Source organism: Toxotes jaculatrix, chromosome 10 (genome assembly GCF_017976425.1).
Source record: "Toxotes jaculatrix isolate fToxJac2 chromosome 10, fToxJac2.pri, whole genome shotgun sequence".
Classification (NCBI taxonomy): domain Eukaryota; kingdom Metazoa; phylum Chordata; class Actinopteri; family Toxotidae; genus Toxotes; species Toxotes jaculatrix.
The window spans coordinates 15,609,945-15,632,361 of record NC_054403.1 but is presented as its reverse complement, the minus strand read 5'-3'; the positions used below and the strand labels follow the sequence as shown (position 1 = coordinate 15,632,361).

At 42.3% G+C, this 22,417-nt stretch overlaps 2 protein-coding genes across 2 annotated transcripts in view; both read left to right on the top strand.

The window, feature by feature from the left end:
* Window positions 1-896: 896 nt before the first annotated feature.
* Window positions 897-13,159, top strand: LOC121187986 (plectin-like). The gene is made up of 19 exons (XM_041047438.1): window positions 897-973; window positions 1,725-1,929; window positions 2,274-2,415; window positions 2,638-3,507; window positions 4,075-4,551; window positions 4,646-6,040; window positions 6,183-6,272; window positions 6,597-6,752; window positions 6,978-7,094; window positions 7,577-7,699; window positions 7,843-7,899; window positions 8,039-8,578; window positions 9,107-9,346; window positions 9,514-10,261; window positions 10,877-11,007; window positions 11,108-11,161; window positions 11,271-11,450; window positions 11,541-11,606; window positions 11,899-13,159. Exons 2-17 carry the CDS (start codon window positions 1,757-1,759, stop codon window positions 11,397-11,399), a joined length of 5,442 nt encoding a protein of 1,813 aa, XP_040903372.1. The 5' UTR covers window positions 897-973; window positions 1,725-1,756; the 3' UTR covers window positions 11,400-11,450; window positions 11,541-11,606; window positions 11,899-13,159.
* Window positions 13,160-18,967: 5,808 nt separating this feature from the next.
* Window positions 18,968-22,417, top strand: part of LOC121188785 (Kv channel-interacting protein 1) — a 41,283-nt gene continuing 37,833 nt past the window's right edge. Inside the window, exon 1 of the mRNA XM_041048678.1 lies at window positions 18,968-19,055. Within this exon, the coding sequence (XP_040904612.1) occupies window positions 18,968-19,055 (88 nt within the window). The remainder of the gene's footprint in view (window positions 19,056-22,417) is intronic.

Here is a 22,417-nt window from a genome sequence, read left to right as displayed (position 1 = left end):
GTACATATTCATGTTTTTTTTTTCCATGAAGCTTTTTTTCTAATGACTGGTAGATGAAGTGTGAACTGTAACTGGACAAGGCAAAGATTAGCAATTGGGAATGTGAGGGAGTTTACATCCCATGTACTGATGTAGTGTATTATTGTATAAACTTTTTGACACCCTTTTTTCTTCTCTCTCTTTTTTCACCCGTTGATTAAACCCTTTGTGTTCCTTTAGTTTTTGTTCCTCTTTTTGTTTTTCTCTTTAGCATTTATTCTTTGGCCTTAATGAAAATGACCATGGACCCACATCAGGTATCACCTTTATTCACTGTGATCATATCAGTATGTAACAGTTATGGTGTTGACAGAAATATCAGTAATAAGGAAGAAATTTAAAAATATTTTTCTTTTTCTTAGGTGTTAAGGTGCTGCGGAGGCAAGTGAGGATGAAACAAAACCTAATTGTATTTTTATGCATTTGTAGACAGCTCATGAAAACCCTATGGCCTTTTTGATAAATGTGCACTTTTGCAGAAGACTCTTACCTGGAATGCAAACATATTTGAAAATCTAACCAGATATACATGAGATTAAAGTGAAATTTATTTATAAATAACATCTACTGTAGTAGTTCTTGGACCTGGAACATGAAACCCTACCTCCTCCGTGAGAGGCAAACATGGATTTACTGAGGAAAAACTCTGAATCAGAGGATTTATTGAAGGGAGAAGAGCCACAAGCTCAGTTAAAGGAATGGCCAGTTGGACAATGGAAAAGAAGGAGAAGAAGAGTGAAAGTACTGGGCTGAGTGAGGGGGGGAACAAGCTGAGTGCCAACTGGATATGGAGGATTCTGGCAAAGTCCAATGTCTGTGGCGTTTCTAAGGAAACAGCACTGCAACTAAGTTCACAGAGCAGAAGTGGAACTTAGTGGAAGCTCGTCGCTGCATTGAGAGGATGAATCTGCTATCAGTGGAGCGCAAAAACCAGGTTAGGATTAAAATTTGAGACTTTGGGAATTTATACTATTTTACCTTTATTACTACAACAGATAATTAGTCTTATTAGTTTTACTGGTCTTTGAATTTAAGAATACTTCTCAAAATCTGCATGTGAATGAATGTTGGTTATACTAATTTGATCTGTTTGTGACTTATGTGTTCTTGCATTCACCAGTTATGCATTAGCCAAACTTGCTTGCTAGGTTACTTATTAGGTTGAGCTTAGGTAGATATGTTCACACTTAAAACAACAGCCTATTGCCTGTATAAATATTCCTCCTGTTCATACTGGCTATAAACAGGTTAAGAGACGCTTTCTATATCCTCTTCCGCTGTCTTTGGGTGGGGGGGGGGGGGGTGACAAAGTTTATAATAGAGTATTGTTTTAAGATGAACTTGAAAAAAATGTATTCATGAAGTTTTGGGATAGGAGGATTTGTGAAATGTGGTAGGAGGTTCGCGGGGGAGGGCGATTACATGTAGGAGGCGGAGTAACCTGAGAGATACCTGTGCACGACAACTTGCTACCAAGCTGCTGACACTGTAAATAATAGATGACTGTATTTTGTGCGTATGTATCTTATACTATGTCTTTATGTATCTTTGTCTGTCTGTGTATTTATGATGGACATGGGGATAAAAAAATGAACAAAAAGCTCAAAGAAGTGTAGTGAAAATAGCAGTTTTCCTTTTTCCTCCTGTATTGAGTAAGTCTGAAACCATCAGTTCTTGTGCCACAGGTAAAACTCACCCAGTGGGCACAGGCTAACCAATGGAGGATCACATGGCCTCATCAGAGACGACGGGTACCGGAAGCAGTTCTGTAACCATGGTAACAGACTCTATGGGAACTGATCCGGACCTACGGGTTCTGTGTAAGAGAGTGAACGTCCTGAAGCAGAAAGCAGGTTCAACCATCCAGACTGACAGCTACCTGAGGAACAGGTGAGAGACCGGGGGAGAGGGGATCCAGTGACACACACATACACACACCTGCTACTATATACTCACTTTTGGCCAAGGTGATATCACATATCACACACACCTGACTGCATTGCACACTTGCAAGCAAGCACGCTGCCGCTAACATCTCCCTTGGAATTACTTGCTGTAGGAGATTATATTTTCATCTTTTCTCACATAAGGGGGTAAAACTGATTCAAATGTGTAGATCAAATTAACAAAGGAAGTAATTAAACCTTCTGGCTTAAGGCTAATGTGCAAATTTGTGTGAAGCTAATAAGATGGTGTAACATGAGCTTGTCTGTGTTGTGTGATGGTGATGGTAGGATCAGAGAGTTAGAGAGATCAGAGAGGAGCCTGCTGCTACAGCTCTATCAGCTAGCCTCTGCCTCTCACCTCCCCAGCATGCAACACTCCCAGAGGCTGGACCAAAGACTCCACATGCTCAGGGAGGAAGTCAGGACCATGGTGAGTGTCAGGTTTTCTGAAGACATCAGTAGATATTGATGTACAAATCATTAAACAAATTAGTTTTGGGGTTTTTGTTGTTGCACTGTTTGAGTTCACACCTGCGGCAGACATGGGCAAAAGGTTTATGCAGTGTACAAGGGTGGGCAAAACTATAATGCTCAGATGAGTTAATGCAATACACAACTGTCTTCCTCTCTTTCCATCTTCCCTCCCACTCAGACGCAGGAGAAGGTGCGAGGGGAGCAGGTATGGAGGGAGCGACTGCAGCGCTGTCAAAGGCAGCTGAAGGCCAAAGAGGAGGAGATGAGTCGCCAGTCGCAGTACTTTGAGAACTTTAAAACCCAACTCCAACACAAGCTCAGTCTGGCCCGGGACAGAGAGCAGAGCCTACAGAACCGGATCTACACTTTAGAAAAGCAGCTGCTTGACATGACTGTGAGCGCTGCCACTGGCATGGCAACTGTCGGTGCAGTAAGAATTACTGCTGGGACTGTAACACACTGGGCAGAGCAAGAGAGGCTAACTTCTATGAGAGGAGAGGGTGAAGGAGAAGAGGAGAAGAAGGAGGAGAGGAGGAAGCAATGGCAGCCAAATGTGGGAACTGAAAGGGAAGGAGGACGAGAGGGTGATGAGGGAAAGACAGAGAAAGAAACAGAAGGAGGGAGAAACAAAGATACAAAACAGAACACAGATGATTCCAGGCTGCAAGGCTTCATCCTGAGCCTGCAGGAGGATCTCAGGGTGCTGCTGGAAAGAGAGGAAGATGCGATGATGGCACGGAGGGGACTGATGGAGCAGCTCCAGGAAGCCCAGGAGAGCAGCCACTTCCTGGGCTGCAAAGTGGAGGAGATGAAGGCAGAGGTGCACCAGCTAAAGCGGTCTGAAAGCTCCCTGATGGAGGAGGTTGAAGAGCTGAGAGAGGAGAACCACAAACTCCAGCAGAGCCTCAGGGAAGCTGCAAACCAAACACCCAGTCAGTCATCCACAGTCCCTGAGTTCACATTCCCGAGTCCCGGGACGAGCTCACCCAGCTGCAGCCCTGCTGTTTGTCCTGGGCCCTCCAACGCTCAATCAGGGAGCTCGGGAGAGGTGTGTAAGACATGATTATTATTGTTATAACTTTTGTTTAATCTCATAGAGATCTCTTTTGCACGAGAGACCTGAGGACTCACAGGATTATAAGTACCATAAACATGTTTGAAAACCAGTTCCTGTGTTCCTATTCTAAAACTCTTTATGAAAAGCTACAATCAGTTATTCAGCAGGTAAAAATGAGTAATTTAAATATAGTCAGTTGTCTTCTCTGATTTATTTTTACCAATTTTTCACTTCAGAGAGGGCACGTAGCTTGTTAAAAATAACTAAAGGATCAATAACAATATGATATATATCAGTGTATTTTTGATTATTGGCTTAATGTTATAAATTCCTCCTTGTTATTTTGTGAGACAGTATTAGAGCCTAAAAAGGGTGAATGTTCCCAAAGAGTGAAAGCTCTGTTATGCTTGTTTATTGCTTGTGTTACATAACCCCCTCCTCTTGTAAAAGCTCACACAAGACTATGTAAATATCAAATCTTATATTATTTTCATATTTACTTAAAATGATTCTCAACTTCTGTTGCACATATGGTGTTAAATTGTGATCTCTGTGCAGGTCCGGCCAACCTTGAATGGGGCAACAGACTTGCCATCTGCAGTTGTGCATGTTCACCACCAGGATCCAGCAGAGAGTGCACAGAACAACACGGAGGATCTCTCATCATCTGCCAAATCAGGTCCGCTGAGCCTCTTTTCTCGCCGTGGCTCCAAACACAACCTCAGCTTCCAGTCACTGTCCTTGACAACAGAGACAATAGATGAGTTTAAACTGGGGACGTGGTGCTCCAGAGGGCTCTTAAACTTGGAGGAAATCCCCAGTGAGGAATCTGATGCCCTGAGGGAAGCATATAGGAGCTTGAGGTTAGGGGAGGATCTTGAAGCCCTACAAGAACAACGTGGCCGCCTGGAGGCTGCCCTGCAGCACACACAGGAAGAACTGGAGGTGGTGGCTCGGGAGAATACTCAGCTGAAATTACAACTCAGGAATCAGGTGGAGGAACTAGAAGCAGCACAGGGGTCTTCAAGAGAAAAGGTATGTCAAAATTTCCAAATGTTTTTCAAAGCTGGAGAAGCTTTGCTCTGCATGCAGTACTTTACTAATCAAATTCTATGTCTCTGACATACAGTTTGGCACAGGATCCACCTGTGATGGAGCTGACCATCTCCAGTCCTCTCCCACCCAAGATAACACCATTGTTGCACGGGATGATCTCGTCCAAGCCTTGAATCAGGAGAACCGGGCCCTGGCGGACCGGATCCAGGAGCTGCTGGCTCACATTGAGCTCAGAGAGGAGGATATCAAGATAGGGCAAACGCAGCTGAGGGAGCACGTCTCCAAGTTAGAGGAGGACAGAGCCAGGCTGGAGCAGGAGAACCAGGAGCAAGGGTGTTTGATCACAGAGCTCACCAGGAAGACTGAGGATGATCTCAACACCATCATGGAGCTGCAGCAAAAGTTAGAAGAGAGTGGAGAGGGGAACAATCTAGAAGAATGTGTGGACAGCTTGGTGGAAAGTGTGCTAAAAGGAGAAGAAAAACCACAGTTGAAGTCCAGTCAGCAACCAGGGGATTTGAATATAGCTTCAGAACCTGGATCTCAACATAGTGATCACCATGATTCGTCACAGAACAGCCCACAAAACACTTTGCAAGTTAGTTCATTGACTGATCAAGTTTACCACCTAAGCAAGACAGTCCAGAGCCTCAAAACAGAACAAGACGACCTGACAGGCAATATACATTCTCTCAGAGAGCAACAAGGAGAAGTAGCTCTGTCAGTCAAAACACAGACCGAAGAGAAACAGCAGTTAACTCGGGCAGTTTGGGGACTGAAGGAGGAGAAAGACTGCATCTCTCAGTGTCTGGCTGGTCTCAAACAAGAGAGAGAGCAGCTTACCAGGACAGTCTGTGGGCTGAAAGATGAGAGAGATCACTTTATTAGGTCCATGAGTGGCCTTAAAGAGGAGAAAGAGCAGCTAACAAAGTCTTTATCTGGCCTTGAAAGAGAAAAAGAGGCACTGACGCAATCTCTCTCAAGAGGAAAAGGCGAGAGAGATCAAATTATGCCATCCCTACAAAGTTTACAGACAGAGAGCGACCAGTTAAGCCAGGCCGTGCTCAATCTGAAACACGAGAGAGACGAACTAAACATTTCCCTTAAGTGTCTGAAAGAACAGAGAGACCGGGAGCAATCATCTTACACTTTACAAGGCGACGGTGACAAGTTGATAAAGTCAGTTAGCACTTTGAGAGGAGAAAAGGAGAAAATTGAACATTCAATCACTTGTTTGAAACAGGAGGAAAAGCAGATAATGCTCATAATTCAGGGCCTAAGAGAGGAAACAAACAACATCCAGTCTGCCCTCCCCAGCCAAATACAAACAGGGGACAAGAATCAGAGGCAGCATTTATTGAATCCAAACAGCGCTGGCAATACAAAGGAAACGGAGACTCTTGTTGGAACGGGAGATTATTCTGCACAAAGATGTCAGACTTATAACTACAAGGAAAACTCAATACAGGTATAGAGTGATGTGATTTCTGCGTTTGTGTATTAAATCAGTGTCTGTCGTGTCACTTTATATATCCTTTCAGCGTTTTGGCTCATCCTGTAACATGATGTTTGATTACTGTGAACTTACACAAAGTGGTTTTGATGGAAAGCAGGAGCAAACTGATTTGATGACGGAAATCGAAGCATTGGGAGCACAACTGAAAAGATCACGAGAGGAACTGGACAAGAGCCATGAAGAAGTGAGTTTGCACAACGTCCCTTTTTGTCCTCCACATTTGTGATAGAAGATTGATTTACGTTGGTCTTTCCAGTGAAGAAGCACTGCAGCAGCAGAGATTAGGCACCAGTAAAAATGACACAGCATCTTTATTATGTTAATACTGTGATGAGCCTCGAGTTTTTGAATGTGACATACTTACAAATTTAGGCATAACAGCAAGGATAATTAGTGTATTCAGTATCTAAGAATGTGCTTCATTGTATGATGTTTACATGGGAATGGCACATCATTCGCAACTTAACAAACTCATTGTGTTCATGTTTATGTTTGTGTGCATGTACAGACAAAGAAGTTGCACAGTGAATTGTGTCAGTCAGATGCCAGGAGGCAGGAGGCAGAGAGGAAGGCAGCTCAAGCAGCCGAAAAGGTGATGAGACTGACAGATGTAACCAGTGAGATGGAAGAAACCAGGAGGGAAAATGAGAGTCTCAACACCCAGGTATTTAACTAGATATAGATATAGATCAATACCTTTCTGTCTGCTTGTTTAGCTGCATGTTCAGTTAGCCTTATAGGAGCTTATTAATTCCTAAACACATCCCTTAGTTTGGACACCTTGGAGTTTTTTTTTACATTGTTACTCAGTAGCTTTCCCTCCGAGTGCGGAGCCAAAAAAAGATGCTGTTTTTCTATTTGCCCTGAAAAGTTGTTGTGTCTGCCATAGGTGAAGGAGCTGCAGAGCAAACTGACAGGCCTGGTTAGGGAAAAGACTGATGCTCTGTCACTAAAGACACAGACAGAGGAGCAATACAACATCCTCACAGCTCAGCTCAAAGCTAAGGTAAGAAATATGTTTCTTTTTGGTTTGTTATATGCCATAGAAATAGATTAACTTTAAATTATAACTTTAATACCTGTAAATGGCTCTGTGATAAATTTGAGCTTCTTGACTGCTTGACTTCTTAAAAATAGCCCTCATCATAGATATATCTCAGGGCTCGTTTTACTGTACTCGCGGGGTCCAAAAACTGGGAGCGCACTATACTTGTGGGGTCTGGCATCTTTGTGGGGACCAAAATGCTGGACCCCACAAGTTAAAATGGCTGTTTGAGAGTTAAGACGTGATTTGCGGTGCAGGTTGGAATTAGGTTTAGGTTGCACTTGTATAAGGGCTGTTGTTATGGTTAAGGTTTGGGTAAGGGACTAGGGAATGCATTATGTCAATGATGAGTCCCCACAAATAAAACAAGTGTGTGTGTGTGTGTGTGTGTGTGTGTGTGTGTGTGTGCGTGTGTGTGTGTTCATTTGTGTCTAACCTCACAGACGGTGGCTCTTCAGGAGCTGAACTCCGAGTATATCTCTCTAAAACGAGGTCAGGGCTGCAAGGATGATCTGAGCACTGTTCTCATGTCACTCCGGACACGCTACAACGACATCAGAGCTAAGGTGGAAACCAGTGATCTATTTTGCACTCCACGCTATGGTTATAGCCAAAGCAGTTAGTCTTATGTTTTAAGTTGACATGTTTTTATCTATATCTCATAGAGTAATAATAACTTTCATGTCTTTACATTTTATTTTGTTTGCAGTATGATGCGCTCCTGAAAAAGAAGAGCCAGACAGATCTGGATTTAGCTCCCCTGAAGGTGTGGAAAGAGAGATGTATCATTTCATTATTTCCGTCATTATTGTATGTTGTGCAAGGTCACACTTAATAGTAACAACATCTTATTTACTTAAATAAACTATTTTCATTTGACTGACAAGTGTTTTGTCCAATGACAGGCCAAGCTGTCGTGCCTGGTGGTCAAGTGTCAGGAGAGAAACAACTTCTTGGTTCAGATGATGAAAACCATGCACAGACAAGGGTGCTTGGACTCCACACTCAAACAGCAGGTCGAGCAGCTGCTCAGTGACGCTGCTTTGCAGGACTACACTGCAGCGTTCACACCAGGAAGCATCGTGAAGACTGGGGATTACAGCGCTGGGTTTGCACCAAGATTTATTTCCAAATTTCAAGACTACACCAGTGGATTCATACCTGATCAGACGTGCCCTGCTGCATTCACACCTGCAAACGAGCAACACCGAAATGGTTTCATGGCTGAATCTGGAGTAAAATGCAGAGACTCGAACAGTGAGAAACATGTTCCGATATCCACTGCTGAATCTTCAGCAAATCTTCGAGACTGCAGTAGTGTAGTCACACCTGTAGCAACAGAAACACAGAAGAAAAATGCCAACTCACCTGTGCCAACAGCACTAGTGCAAGAGAGCGCCAGTGTCGAAGCAACACCTGAGAGCGTGATCACCAATGAGGCACAGGTGAAAAACTTTTCCTTTTTTAAATTACTCAGTCAGAAAGGTCAAGGATTTAGCATTTTAACCAACCAATAAACCATTACTGCATTAATCTTGTGAAATAATTCACATAAATAAATAACCCAGACAGCTGTTTTGTGCTACCAAGCCATTTATTAATTAAATATATGCGACATAGCTTTACAGAAAAACAACATATTCAAGAACATTGTTTGTTCTTGTACGTTTTAAAAATGACAGAATGTAGAGCAAGTCAAAAACATCATTATTATTCCCAGTAGAGTAAAAACCTTTAACCAAAGTAGCAAAGGTCCTGTTTGCAGCTGGGTTTATAGGAAATGTTATCCTATTTTAAACACTATCATTAAGTAATATACCAGTGAAATGGAAGTTGCCACTTTTCTGAGCCACACTATCATTTGTTTACAGCAGTGTTAACAAGCCATCACAGTTAATTTGACATCAGTGTATCAGTGTTTATATATTACACTGAAAACACAGCATGATTTCCTTTTCTCAATGCCACCACAGCTGTCTCCCTCTGCCACTGGACCAATCCAAGCAGCCAGTGGTCCAGAGAAATTTGGAGTTCACCATCCAGACATGCGTGCAAAGTCCTCCACAGATCTGACCAGTTCGAGGGGATCCTCACCGAGTCGTGCTCCTCCCTCCTTCAGCACACATGTCAGTCCAAGCAGGAGGCTGAGCAGTCCTGAGAAGATCATCAGCCTGCATGAGCAACTGCAGAAGACTCTGATGAGCAGCTTTCAGGTATGCTGAAGTTTGTTTTTATTTTATGTTTCTTCTTTATATGGATAATTATGTTCACAAATCTTTCCAGACATAAAGATATGTCCACAAAAAAAAAAAAAGAACAAAATGTAGGAAAACGTTGTGTTGGTAAATGTCTAGTAAATGCATTTCTCCTTGATCACAAGGCTCCAGGGAACAGAGGAAGAGGACAGGAGCCCAGGAAAAGTCTCTCATTTTCAGCTCCTGGAGACTTGAATCCGGCCTCTCAGACAAACAAGCAGAGCCTCAGTTTCAATAAACCACATTGCAGCTCTCTCCCAGTCACTGCTGCTTCAAGCCAAGCCAAGGACACTCCCGTAGTTACAACTGAACCTGCTGCCACTAATAAGCCAGCAACACTTTTTAATGCAGTTGCCTCTAGATCTGCTAATGTTGCGCTCAGCCCCAACATCTTTACTTACCATCATTTTAAAGCAGACAAATCTAAAACTACAACATCTGCTTGTTCTAGGTCATCTACTAATTCCCTTTTTGCTGCTATGGCACCTGACAAAGCCAAATCCACCTCAAACAGTGGCACTGAGATAACAACATCCCCAAAACTGTCACAGAAAGTCACTGCTATCCCTAACGTACCTGATGCAACACATAGAGCTTCAACTCCTGTAACTCTGAGGACCACTACGTTTGACTCTGATGTCTTAATAAGTTCTGACACTAATCCAAAAACCACTGCCTCAGACATGACTGCTCCTGGCCAATCAACTGCCCCCAAATTTAATATTTCTTATGGTGCTGCCCCTGCATGTGATGGACTTCCATTCGCTGCATCCGGGACTCAATCCGCTCGTTGCTCTCCCGAGAGGTCCATCACGTCTATCAGAAAGTCCACTGCTGCTCCAGATAAGACAAAGGCAGCAAGACCCAGACCAGGTAATTCACATATTCAGTGTTACGCAAAACACAAACATACCATTGTTTAAAGTCCTTGATGAAGAAATTCTTGTTTTTATTAAAAAGTTGGAATGCTTTTATTGATTTGCCAAAAAAAAAACCAACTTTTGCTGAAACTTTGTGCACTGTGTACAACACACGTTCTGAACTTCTGTGCATATAATGTTGTAATTTACCATAGTAGGGTATTAGTTTTTGGTTGCATACTGCTGCAATGTGATTATACTCACCCTAGATATGGCCCCTTCTCTGTTTTTGTCTCTTGTATTGGAGAAAATGTTGTATCACATTCTGGCAGTTTGATGTTGTTGTTTATTGTCTATATAACACACTGTAGTACATGAGCATAAACTTTTATTGAATTGCTTGAGTTCATTAGCAAGTTCTGCATCCACTGTGTCCTGCTATGTTTGTTCATTATGTTATCATTTTATGAATAACAGGTGCATCATAAAAGTGACATGCCATATAACAAAGAAAAGAAATAGTGGTGAAAGTGCTTATTTAGCCTGCATTGCATATCGTGCGTGTACACCATGAGCAAGAAGGTAAAGAGTCTTATAACTGTGGGCAACCGTTCTTTATCTCCACCAGCGGCACCAGCAGAGGTGCGCTCCGTTGAGGTCATCAAAACAGTGGGCCAGAGCAGCCTCATGATTGGCTGGGAGAGGCCACCACTCGACGAGCTGGGCTGCAGCAACGGCACGTTTGTCTACGGATACAGGGTAGGCGGAACAAGCTGGCAGGTAGACTTACACATGGACTTTGATTTTGGATTGTTTGTCTAAAAGGTAGTTTTTTTTTCCGTTTTTAATTACGTCTCAGGTGTTCATAGACGGGGACTTCCACAAATCTGTCATGAGCTCGGCATGCACCAAGGTACCGGTCTCCCCCCAACACTAACTGTACATCACTACATCCTGTTAAAATAAAACAAAAATAAACCAGAGCAATTCACTTGCTGCATATTTTGTTTCTCTTTCTACAGTGTGTTGTGGAAAATGTCGACCTGAGCGTCCCGGTCCATATCAGTGTCCAAACACTGGGATCTAATGGTCTGATTTCAAACAGTGTCCACACCACCTACAGGACCTCAGTCAGGACAGACCAACACTGAGTGACTGACTACAACATCTCACACACTGGTTTAGATCAACAAGTAAGGCTGGTAAGATCAGACACCTCTGTATTTCCTAATTTTACTGCATCAAGTTTAGATTTCATCATCGTCAAGTTTTACGTTTTATCTTTTTGTCAGTGTCTCTGTACAATTACAACAACTTCTCAGTGAACACCTTCCTCACCGGGGGCCGAGCTGTGAATGGTGAGTTGTATGCGTGTTTATGTCCTTGTATATTAGTTTTCATATTAGTACTGTATGCTTGTGTACAGCTGCATTAAGTGCTATTAGTTTGAATGATTGATTGCACTGCAGCTTTGTCTGATGGAGTGTCTGTTATGTCTGTTAAACTGTGTTTGCCTTATGATGTGAGAGAAATTTCAGAAAAATATGACACAGAAGTAAAATCCAGTAAAATCCTGTTTCAAGGATTGGGACTATATAGTACAGTGACAGTCTATTTTTCCCTCTGTCCTGTGTGTCCTGTGCATGTCAGTGCACAGCCATCTATAGCTGCAGCCCTCAGAGGGACTGTCCTAACCTCCACCTCAGCGGAGACGCTGTCACACTGCTGGGATACCCTCTCCATGTGAGGCTCAGGTCAACCAATCAGAAAAACTCACCTCACATGGTCCTTTACATATGAGCATACAATGACCTGCGACCAGCCACTAAACCTCAAAATGATTAACTGAAGATGTCAAACAAAATATTGCATAAGATTCCTGCCTCTGCGCTGAGAGTTAATCTGCATGTGGAAGCAGGTGAAGACTAACTCCGTCCATCTGTTGGAAGAACTTCCTGTTTCAGAGTCCCGCCCACAGGATTCACCTTGTGAATGGAATGGACGTTGTCGCTGCCAGGTGAAAGGGCAGAGCGGCTGCCAATCAAACGTCCTGAAGTCCTGAAAAACTGCTAAAAGCAAAAACATTTATGAAGCCAAGCTCAATCACGCGGTCAAAAGCTGCCTGTGACACCTATATTTACTAACCATGGAGGGACATCTGCATCTGCTGCACACTTTTACACTGTGTTAAACTCTGTCGGATCATGTGTCATAGAGCTTCATCTAAGATCCACACTGCTGCCTCTCTGGACTCTGTGATGTGAACAGCTGGCTGAAGGGACATTTACTGTATGAAAAGTCTTTTTAAAAAGCAACACTTACTGTATAATGTGCCGACACAACATTGTACCCGAAGGTCATCTTACTTGATTTTTACACATGAAGCCAAATATGAGAAAAGACGATTAGCTCCAAAGACTTATCTGTTTCCTTCTCCTCATAGGTCTACAGGATTTCTTTAAACACAGAAGCCAGATGTTATTTTAGTTCTAAAATTTGCACACAATCATTAATTAAAAAAAAGAGAGTACCACTGATATTTTTTGTAGAGAATATTATAAAAAATATGCCAATGGTGTATACAAAATTATACCCACATATGTTTTTTTTGTATGAGTGACACTTTGTTTTTCATACCTAATCGATGTCATGTTTGCACGCTCACACTGATTTTTCTTTTATACAAAGTTCACAACACACGCGTGATGTTCTTTTGCTACTTACTGTATGTATGAGTGTGGAGTGACCATGGTGCAGCAAATGTATTTTTCTATCAGTAATTGATAATATTGATTTCCCATTGATTCCTTACAACTGTACAGAGAATAAATGTTTATATGATATTAACTGTCACTAGAGTGTCTCTGTATGTGTTAATTTAAGTTTATTATTTTTCATGGCATACCGTGTATTTCCAAAACAAAATAACTATAGATAATAGATAAAGAGTTAGCAAACTCCTCTTAACTCCTTTTCCCTTTTTTATTCAACTGAAACACTACCCATAAATGAACACTGGGTGGCAGCCATTCTTGGAGTGACAACCACAGTCCATTGACTTTGTGGGTAGTGTTGTGCGTTTGTGTGTGTGTGTAGTTCAGTCACTACATCTGACAGGTGCTGTCAGCAGAGATTTAGTAGAGTGGATGATGCTGATGTGCTCACAAAGCCGTGTTCAACTAGCGTAAAACATCTTAGTGTCTTTTCCCCCCATTCAATACGAACCAGGCACAACACCAAAAGCTGCAGTGAAAGAAGAGGAAGAAGCATCAGCAGCAAAAAGCAGCTTAATAATCACCTGCTGTGCTCGGCAGCTTTAGGAGCTCCTCTGAGAGCGCCATCGCTCATGCTCAGCAGAACGTGTACCAGGTGGACGAGGGAGAGTGTGTGTTTGCATTTGTGTGTGTTTGTGTTTCAGGCTGGACATGCATGTCCAGGAGGAAGGGGTTCAGTTCACCTAAATTCTTCTTCTTTTGACATTTTCCTTCTGCTTCCTTCCTATTATTCAGGTACTTTTACGCAAGTGGCATCTTCACTGCAGGACTTACACTTATTATGGAGTATTTTATATTGCAGGTTGCTGCATAAAAGTATTAGCCCCGGTGTATTTTCTCCAACGTTTTATTACATTCATCGTCCTCTACATTAATCATAAAGTGTTTTCTAATTTGTGTGTGTGTTTTTTTTTTTTTTTATCTTCCTCATGATAGTCCAATCCCTGAACTGGCAAAGATTTGCACAACACTGGACTCTTAAAGTTTGCACCAGCCTTGCTACAGCATGTACAGTACAGGGTTTAGTTTGCATCAAAAGCTAAATTACTTCTTTTGTGCAAAAAAACAAGTTACATTTTTCCCTGCCTTACATGTTGGATCTTTATACCTCTCAAAATACCTGTTGGCTTAGACTCAGATTTTAGATTTTAGATGATTGAGTGTGATCCTGCACTTCAACTAAAAAGGCTTACATAAAAAAACTGGACTGCAGCTGCTTTTATGCAACTGGCCCCTCAGCTGGACCCACAGGACTCTGATTACACTCTCCAGGGAACCTCACTTTCATTATTAACACACACACACAAACACAGTCACACACCAACATACATGATGCACAGGGCTCATTACAGTAGTGTGTGCTTAACGTCTTGTTTACACAAGTTAATGACCTCTGTGTTAATTAATTTTCCGTGCTGGATGGTAATGATGCCAAACTCAGCTATGACTCTTCCCATGCAGGGCAACATGGGAGTTAGACACAGAGAGTGATGGTGGAGAGGTATGAGATGGAGGTAAAACAAGAGTTCTAGTAAAAAGTAAGTGTGTGTATGCATGACTTGTGTCAATAACAATGACAGCTGGGCTCAAGCCTCCTGCAAGAATATTTTGTTGTGACGCTTAAAGACACTTCTGGAGCTTTCTTTCTCTCTGTTTGTGTGTGTGTATGTGTATGTGTGTGTTGTTCAGATGCGTCGGAGCGTGCATCAGCACTGCAGGGGATAACTCCTTCTTGCTGGAGTGTGTGTTTCTATACATGCATGTGTGCAGTGATGCAGACAGACAGTTGTCATCAGCAGGGTGTCTTCAGGGGGGTTTGCTGGAAAAGGAGCGGCAGATGAGAAAGAGGAAAGGAAGGATGGTGTGTTGAGGTTTTAATTTCACCCAGAGGGGACGTTGCCACTCCATCATTGCCACTGACACCTTGAGCGTCAAGTGGGGTGGTGGTTTTGGAGTCGACTTCCAGACCTCCAGGGCAACGCTTGCTGCTCACACCCACAGATAGACTCTAAAAGTGGGTTTCTCCTGCTGCTGTGTCTGGGCAGATGGGTCTTGATGCTGGAAGGTTGTTGTGTCATGTTTACTTGTCATACAGCAGTGTTGTAGTTGCGATACTGTCCCTGCTTTGTGTGTGAGTGTGTGTTTGTGTGTGTGTGTGTGTCACCACAGACGAGTGCTTGTGCATTGATATTGTCAGTAGGTGATGTGTTTTTTGTTTTTTTTTAACAGGGGGGATGGCCCAGTGGTAACACCCCCATCCACACACACCCTGTTGCAGCACGCCTTACCAATAACTCTGACTCTGATGTTACAATTCCATTTAATTCAATCTTGCTTCTCCCCTTAGCATAGGTTGGAGAGTTTAAAAGATCCAAGACGACACTGACAGAGGGTTTAGGGACTGACAGAAAAAGGGGAAATTAAAAATCCATCTGCTACTTCAGCACCACGGACAGTGTCATGGGTTTATCAATACACAACACAGTTACACTACTAATATTTCAGGAGTCAGGACCTGCACAAACCTCAGTCAGACATGGGATCAATGAGTCAGGCAGACTGTACTTATATATAAAATTAAACAGCCCCTCTGCCGCTGTACTTTCTCTGCTATTAGGGGATGAGGGGGGGTAGGTTGACAAGGGAGACTGGATACTGTCGTATTATGCATATACATTCATTCATGCAAAAAATGTCTCCTCATAAAAATTACCTACTGGTGAGCAGTAATTTTCTGCGTGTGTGTACAGATTTGACGTTTTATATCCTCCTTTTCTTTCCTTGTGTGTTGTGAAGCCTCCTTTTTTTTGTTCTCACCATCCCTGTGTCTGCTGTTGTGGCCGTATCAGTCCATCTCAGAGCCTGTTATATTTAGAGTCAGAGCACTATCAGAGCTTACAGCTGGCCGCCTGTGATTCAATTCTGACAGATCTACAGCGTTCAAAGCAATCTCCTCTGTTTTTGTCTCGCTCAGTTTTCTGCTCCCCCATTCTTTCTCTCACCTCTCTCACCATCCTCTCTTTTCTATCCCTCCATCTCTTCTTCTTTTCTCTCTTTGGTCAAGATTTTATATTATCGTCACCTTCATACTACAAGCTAATCTCCATTCTTTACTCTCCCTTTTCTTTCTTGTTTGCATGAATTCTTATACACCTTCATCTCTCTATTTCCTCTTTTTGTATGATCCTTGTTTTCTCCTTTCATCTTTACCATTTTCTCACCCAAGTAGTTTAAATCACTGCCTTTTTTTTTCCTCTTTTCTTTTAGCTTTTTCTTTGCCACTTTGTTCCTTTTCCAGTTCGGTTTAAAATGCTTTACTGCTGTTGTGCATCATGAAACTCTATCTCTCCTTCAGCTGCTCTCGTTTCTTCTCTCCTCCTCTCTAGCTCCCTTCCAATTTGCTCCACATCTTTATCATCCACAGTGCCTATCAGGTATGCTCTCTCCTACGAGGCAGCTTCATCACTTTGAGCAAATTCATGTTGAAACAAACATCAAACAACGCAGCCTCTAATTTGGGAAGAGACAAGCAATTAGCTACCATTACATCCTTGAATCTGTGCGCAAAGGCAAGCCTAATCTCATTAATCATGAACAATGGGGGCGGTAATAGAGAATCATGTTTATGGAAATTCCCCCACACAGTAATCTCCTTCATGCTTCATAGCCAAAACAGTGGTGGCGCCTTAGAAAACAATCCTCCCCCTTCTTTTCCTCCGCTCAACTGTTTGGCTTGCTGTTATTTCCGCCACTTCTCCTCTTTCTTTCTCCTTTTTCTGCTCTCATGTTGTTTTCTCTATCCCACTTCACACTGATTTCATAAAGTGTGAGCCAGAACAGTCAGAGTCTGTGGAACAGTATTGATCTTGGTCCTTGACAAAACCTTTCAGCTTTATAGCAAATAGCCTAAAGATTGCATGGGACATTGAGTTTTACATACCACCTCCAGCTAATACCTCCTCTCCTCCTCTTGGCAGAATCTCCAGCTCATTCTTCTTCTTCTCCTCCATCAGTCCTCTCTACTTCTTCTGCTTTTTATGCCTTTCATTTGCATTTTTATTGTTTCATTGCTTGACTCTCTTCCCCCCATAGTGTCTGTTTATATCTATTTCTTCATTTCTCCTCCTCCTAACTTTGCCTTTATTGCTGTTTTTTTCAAATTTTACATTCTAGCCTTCAGTCCAGTAGCTATACATGATTCGGGACTAAATATAGCCCAGAATGACATTATAAGATTATCTCCCTGCATCCTCTTTCTCTTTCCTTCGCTCTCCTGTGCTCCTCTTTTCGTTTCCATCTTTTCTTCTCTTCTCTCTTTTAGTCTTGTCATCTCTCTTGAGTTATGTGCCAGTTTCAGATGATGATGATAGCACTGTGTAAAGCCTGGTCAGGAAGGAGCGGGGGGCCTGGTAAAGGTCAACAGCATGTGATCCATTATAAGACTGGTCAAATACAACTAGATCAATTGATTGGCAGTCCTGCTGTCTGGCTGGAGGTATATTGATGAGTTGAGATTGGGGTCAAAGGAATCAATAAAATAGAGGGTTTTGAGATAACCAATAAATATAGTAAAATATGGTACTAAGTACTTTTCCTGTGTTGTATTCAAGTAGAATTTTGAGGTACTGGTTCTTGGGTATTTTCATTTTTTTTCCCTTTTTCTTTTTGTCACATCTTAAAATCTTTTCCCCTGAAAAAAAAATGTGTGAACAAAAAATGTAAATGATCTTCATTTCAGTCTTTAAGTTACAAAATAGTGATAACACTACTAAAAACAGCTACAAAATAATGAGTAAATAAGTGAAACAAAAAAAATTGATAATAAAAGAAAAACAAGACAAAATGGGCACAAATAAGAAAGAGAAGATTGAGGAGGATAAACTGTGCAGTTTATAAACAACAACAAACATTCATCACACTAACTGATCATAATGTGTATCATCAGTAAGGAAATGTATCTCGGTTTTAAGGCATCTATACAGACAAGAACGATATATCATATTTCTGATGCTGGCCGTTCCATTTAAAGAAAGAATGGACGGCTGAATTTGATGTCATAAATAGACGCACGGCTCATTTTATCAGCTGATGATGAGTCTTTATGTGGTGTATGGGATGTGGGAGGGGTTGAAGGAGGAGTGTGTACAGTACGTGTGTGTGTGTGTGTGTGTGTGTGTGTGTGTGTGTGTGTTTGCCTACAGAGAGAAACCGAAGGAGCGCAGTGTGTTGTGCTCTGCATTGTGGGGAGCTGTCCATTGTCCCTGGTGCTGAAAGTGGGTTACTGCTTACCCACTTAAAAAAGGGGGATAAATTTGATAAGCAGGAGGGAAGAAAAGAGGAGAAGGAGAGAGAGGACTTCATGAGATTGCTTCATTACTGCAATCCCAGAGGCGAACTTCAGACAGAAAGGAAGTTTCTTGGAAACTTGGATTGTAAGTGCACCTCAAACCAGCTGTAGTAGCTGTCTGACCTGCACTCTGAGAGTTTATTTCTTTAACATATTTCCTCTCTCTCTCTCTCTCTCTCTCTCTCTCTCTCTCTCTCTCTCACTCTCTCTCTCTCTCTCTCACTTATCTCTGTACATGCACATCTTTCTCTCAAGCAGACACTAATTTGGACACACTCAGAGGTGGGAAGGGTGCAGGCGGAGGAGGAGTGGGGGAGGGAGAGCAGGGGAAACAGAGGGAGATCACCGTTTCTTTTTTTTCTCTCCCTCCAGCTCAGCACAGCAGGACGAAAGGCGACACAGAAAGAAGAGCTCACTCTCCTCCTCTTCTTCCACTCTGTTGGATTCATACACTCCGCCAGAAGAAGTTGTATTGATTGCCACTTGGCTCTGACAGTTGTTGCTACAGCTGCTGCTGGTGGTGCTGCTGATTTTGTCCTGGAGACCCCTGTCCTGCTCTGGCCCTGCTCAGCCTGCTGTGTCCCGGGTCACTGTCGGGATGACGGGGTGTGCCAAGCGCTGCAAACAGGGACTTGTCAAGTTTGCCCTGTCCCTGCACAATCTGGTCACCGGGACTCTCATTAAAGGTAAGTGAGTGCTCAAATGTCTTGTTGTGAATTCTGTAACAGTTTGTCTTGTCGCAAGTGCAAGCAAATGTGTGTTTATGTGTATAACTTCCAGTACTTTAGTTCACATGAGTTGCAAGCAATGGAAATAGTCGCAAGTGTGAGCATTGTGCAGTGTGTTTTCAGCAATTATACTGTAGCAGGTAAAGACAAATGAACATTGAAATATCACAAAAGCAAACGTACAGTTCTTTTCTTTATACTCTCCTCTGTCTGCAGTTGACCTCGTTCTGTATGTTCTCCAGAGGGAGGAGTGAAGCAGACAGGGATGAAGGGAGTAAGCAGCTAATAGAGAGGAGAGATAAAGTTGATATAGAGCAGACTGTGTGTGTATGTGTGTGTACTTGTGATGAATGCGAGTAATAAAACGTGTCAGTGTGGCAACGGGGAAGACGCGATGTACACACATGACGCTGAGAGGAAGGGGAGGGTTTTACTATTGTGATTCATTACTTGTTATTTGGTGTGTGCGTGCGAGTCCATGCTTCAGCGCTTATGTGTAAGGATTCTGTGTTTTTGTGTGTGCGCATGCAACATTAAAGTAGTATTTGTTTTTGTTAAATCTTATTCTGGTGCTTTTATTGTTCAAGCAAGGAAGTGGTGCAGGAAAATACACACAAAGCCATGCTTCAGAAACTGTATGCAGCACAGCAGCTGCCTGGAGGCACACACAGATGCACACGCACACGCACACGCACACGCACACACACACACACACACACACACACACACACACACACACACACACACACACACACACACACACGCACACACACACACAAAACACACTTACAGTATAATGCTCTTTGAGCCAATTGACATTTTGTCTGGAGGGATGGGAAACATCAAAGAAGTCACACACATACAGTAGACGCACAAAGACCTACTCAGATGTGCACACACACACTCACACACAAATGTTTGTAGATGGCTCAAGCATCCAGCCACAGTGGGTAGAATTGCCCTCAAGGTCTCACACACACACTCATACGTCATGAAGGAACTGCTGCTGAGGTTTGGTTGCGTAACAAATTACTCCTTAGAAGAAAAACTCAAACACAGTCTAAAGAGGAAGCAGCAGTAAACATGAACATAAAGTTTCTTACTGTCACACACACAAGGGAATAAAGCTCTCAAGAACACACACAGGTACATGTATGTAAAAAAAAAAACAAAACACGTCTCACACACAGCCATTAAAACACCCACACAAACACTAAGGAAATGAGCTACAGGAACAAGAGATCTGGGTCTGCAAAATATCAAGCACCCTGGCACACACACATACACACACACACACACACACACACATGCACGTACATGTGCACACAGGTCTACAGCTGCTCTTTTTCAGAGCTCCAGTGGGAGCAAGAACTACATCTGCAACAACATCAGATTAGACAACGGCCATAAAGGCAAATGGACTAGACACACACACACACACACACACACACACACACACACACACACACACACACACACACACACACACACACACACACACACACACACACACACACACACACATGCACACCCCAGCTCCTTAAAGGGCCATTACAATTTTGTAGTTTTATGGATTGTATTTACAACCTACTTCTTGTTTTGTGTGTTTTAATTGGGCATGCAGAGACGATGCCCTGTGCCCTCTTTGTCCAAGCAGAAGAACACTGGGGTGGAAACAACTAATTACATTTTGTTTGTTGTTTGTCTGCTGTTGTACTTTAACAGCAAATGGTGAACGTGTAATATTAGGCACTTTTCTGGGTCCAAAATTCCACTTTTTCTGCAGTTTCTGCTGAACGCCGGGGCCCATTTTAAATGACTTTCAGAAACTGTCTGAATCAGAAACTTGATAGTTGTTGTTGTCAGTTATGAAGCAATTTACAGTGAATGGAAACTGAGTCTGATGTAATATAGTTTTTCTTGGTTTTCTGGTTTTCTGATGGTGCTTAATGGTGTCTATTATTAGAATACTAAGCTTTTCTAAAGATCATTTTTCTGATGAAGGTTTGATGCCATGGACACATTAGTGATGCTGAATCAATGAATGTGAGGAGAGTGTGCAGGAGCTTGTTAAAGGACTTAAAGTAATCTAGCTTGAACACAATACTCCAGTGATTTACTGTTTAGCATTAGACCTGTGAGAGAAAGATTACAGAAAAGGATGTTGTCACACCCCCAAAACCCTGGATCCTTCACTTCCCATGACGCCATTTGTGAGCAACTTTCATAAGACCCTAATAAATATCCACATTTTTCAAGCTCCACACTCCCACCGCCTGTAGAACCCCTCATGATGAGTAAATCATCATGCATGAAATTAGTGGAGTTCCCCTTTAACCCTTTCTTTTCACTCTCAATCTTCTTTGAAATACAACTAATACTGCTGCGACCTCTGCTACAAAACTCAGCATCTGTCTTCCTGTGCTTTCTTTTCACCACTGAAAGAGAATAAGTGTGGCTCTCTTTAAGGGCTGTAGGAGGAAAAGTCACAGCATGAAGAATCGACTTGTGCAAAGGTCAAAGCACAATAGTTTTATTCCAAAATATTAAACCTCAACCTTCCCTCCAGAATTCATGTATGATTAATTATAAGTAAGTGCAATGTGTTGATGACTGAATTTTAAGGTATTGATCCATCTGTCTATCCATCTTCCCACTGCATAGCCAATAAATCTTCTATTCTAAGGTGCTGACATTAAAGGGCACTTAGGTCCAGTACTTTTTGTAGCCTAGAGGCCTGGCTGCCTATGCGACATTTCACTGTAATTTCATAGACTCTTTTTTTTTTCAGATGACCTTTAACAGTCAGCCTTTTAGATCAGTTTAAGTGTTGTAGCAATAAATTGTGGGGAAAGTAAAGAACTTTTGATAGAACTTTCTCAGGAAGGACACCGCCTTTTCACCCAGTCCTGACCTGCTGAGGAAGGAGACAATGGTGAAGTTTCTATATTCACTGTACTGAGAGACAAAGCATTCAGCGTTCATGTAGAATGACTGCCTGAGCGGCATTGACCTCTGCTGGTAGCAATGAGAAAATACAGGTTACTTGAAAGAAAATCATATGCTGTCATCCTGTGATTTTTTAAACTATCAATCACTGGCAGTGAAGCTCAGTAAAAAGTCAAGGATTTGTACCTGATTCTGATCTTAACAAATCATGTTTCCTCTTTGAAATTTACTGCACAAATGTTATGTTGGTCATGTTATATTATTCTGTAAGAGGAAAATGTGATTGACAAGGGGAAAAAATGTAGGACTGGGATTAAATTGGATTAGTTAGAATAAATTCCACATGCAAATCTGTCCTTTACTTCTCAACA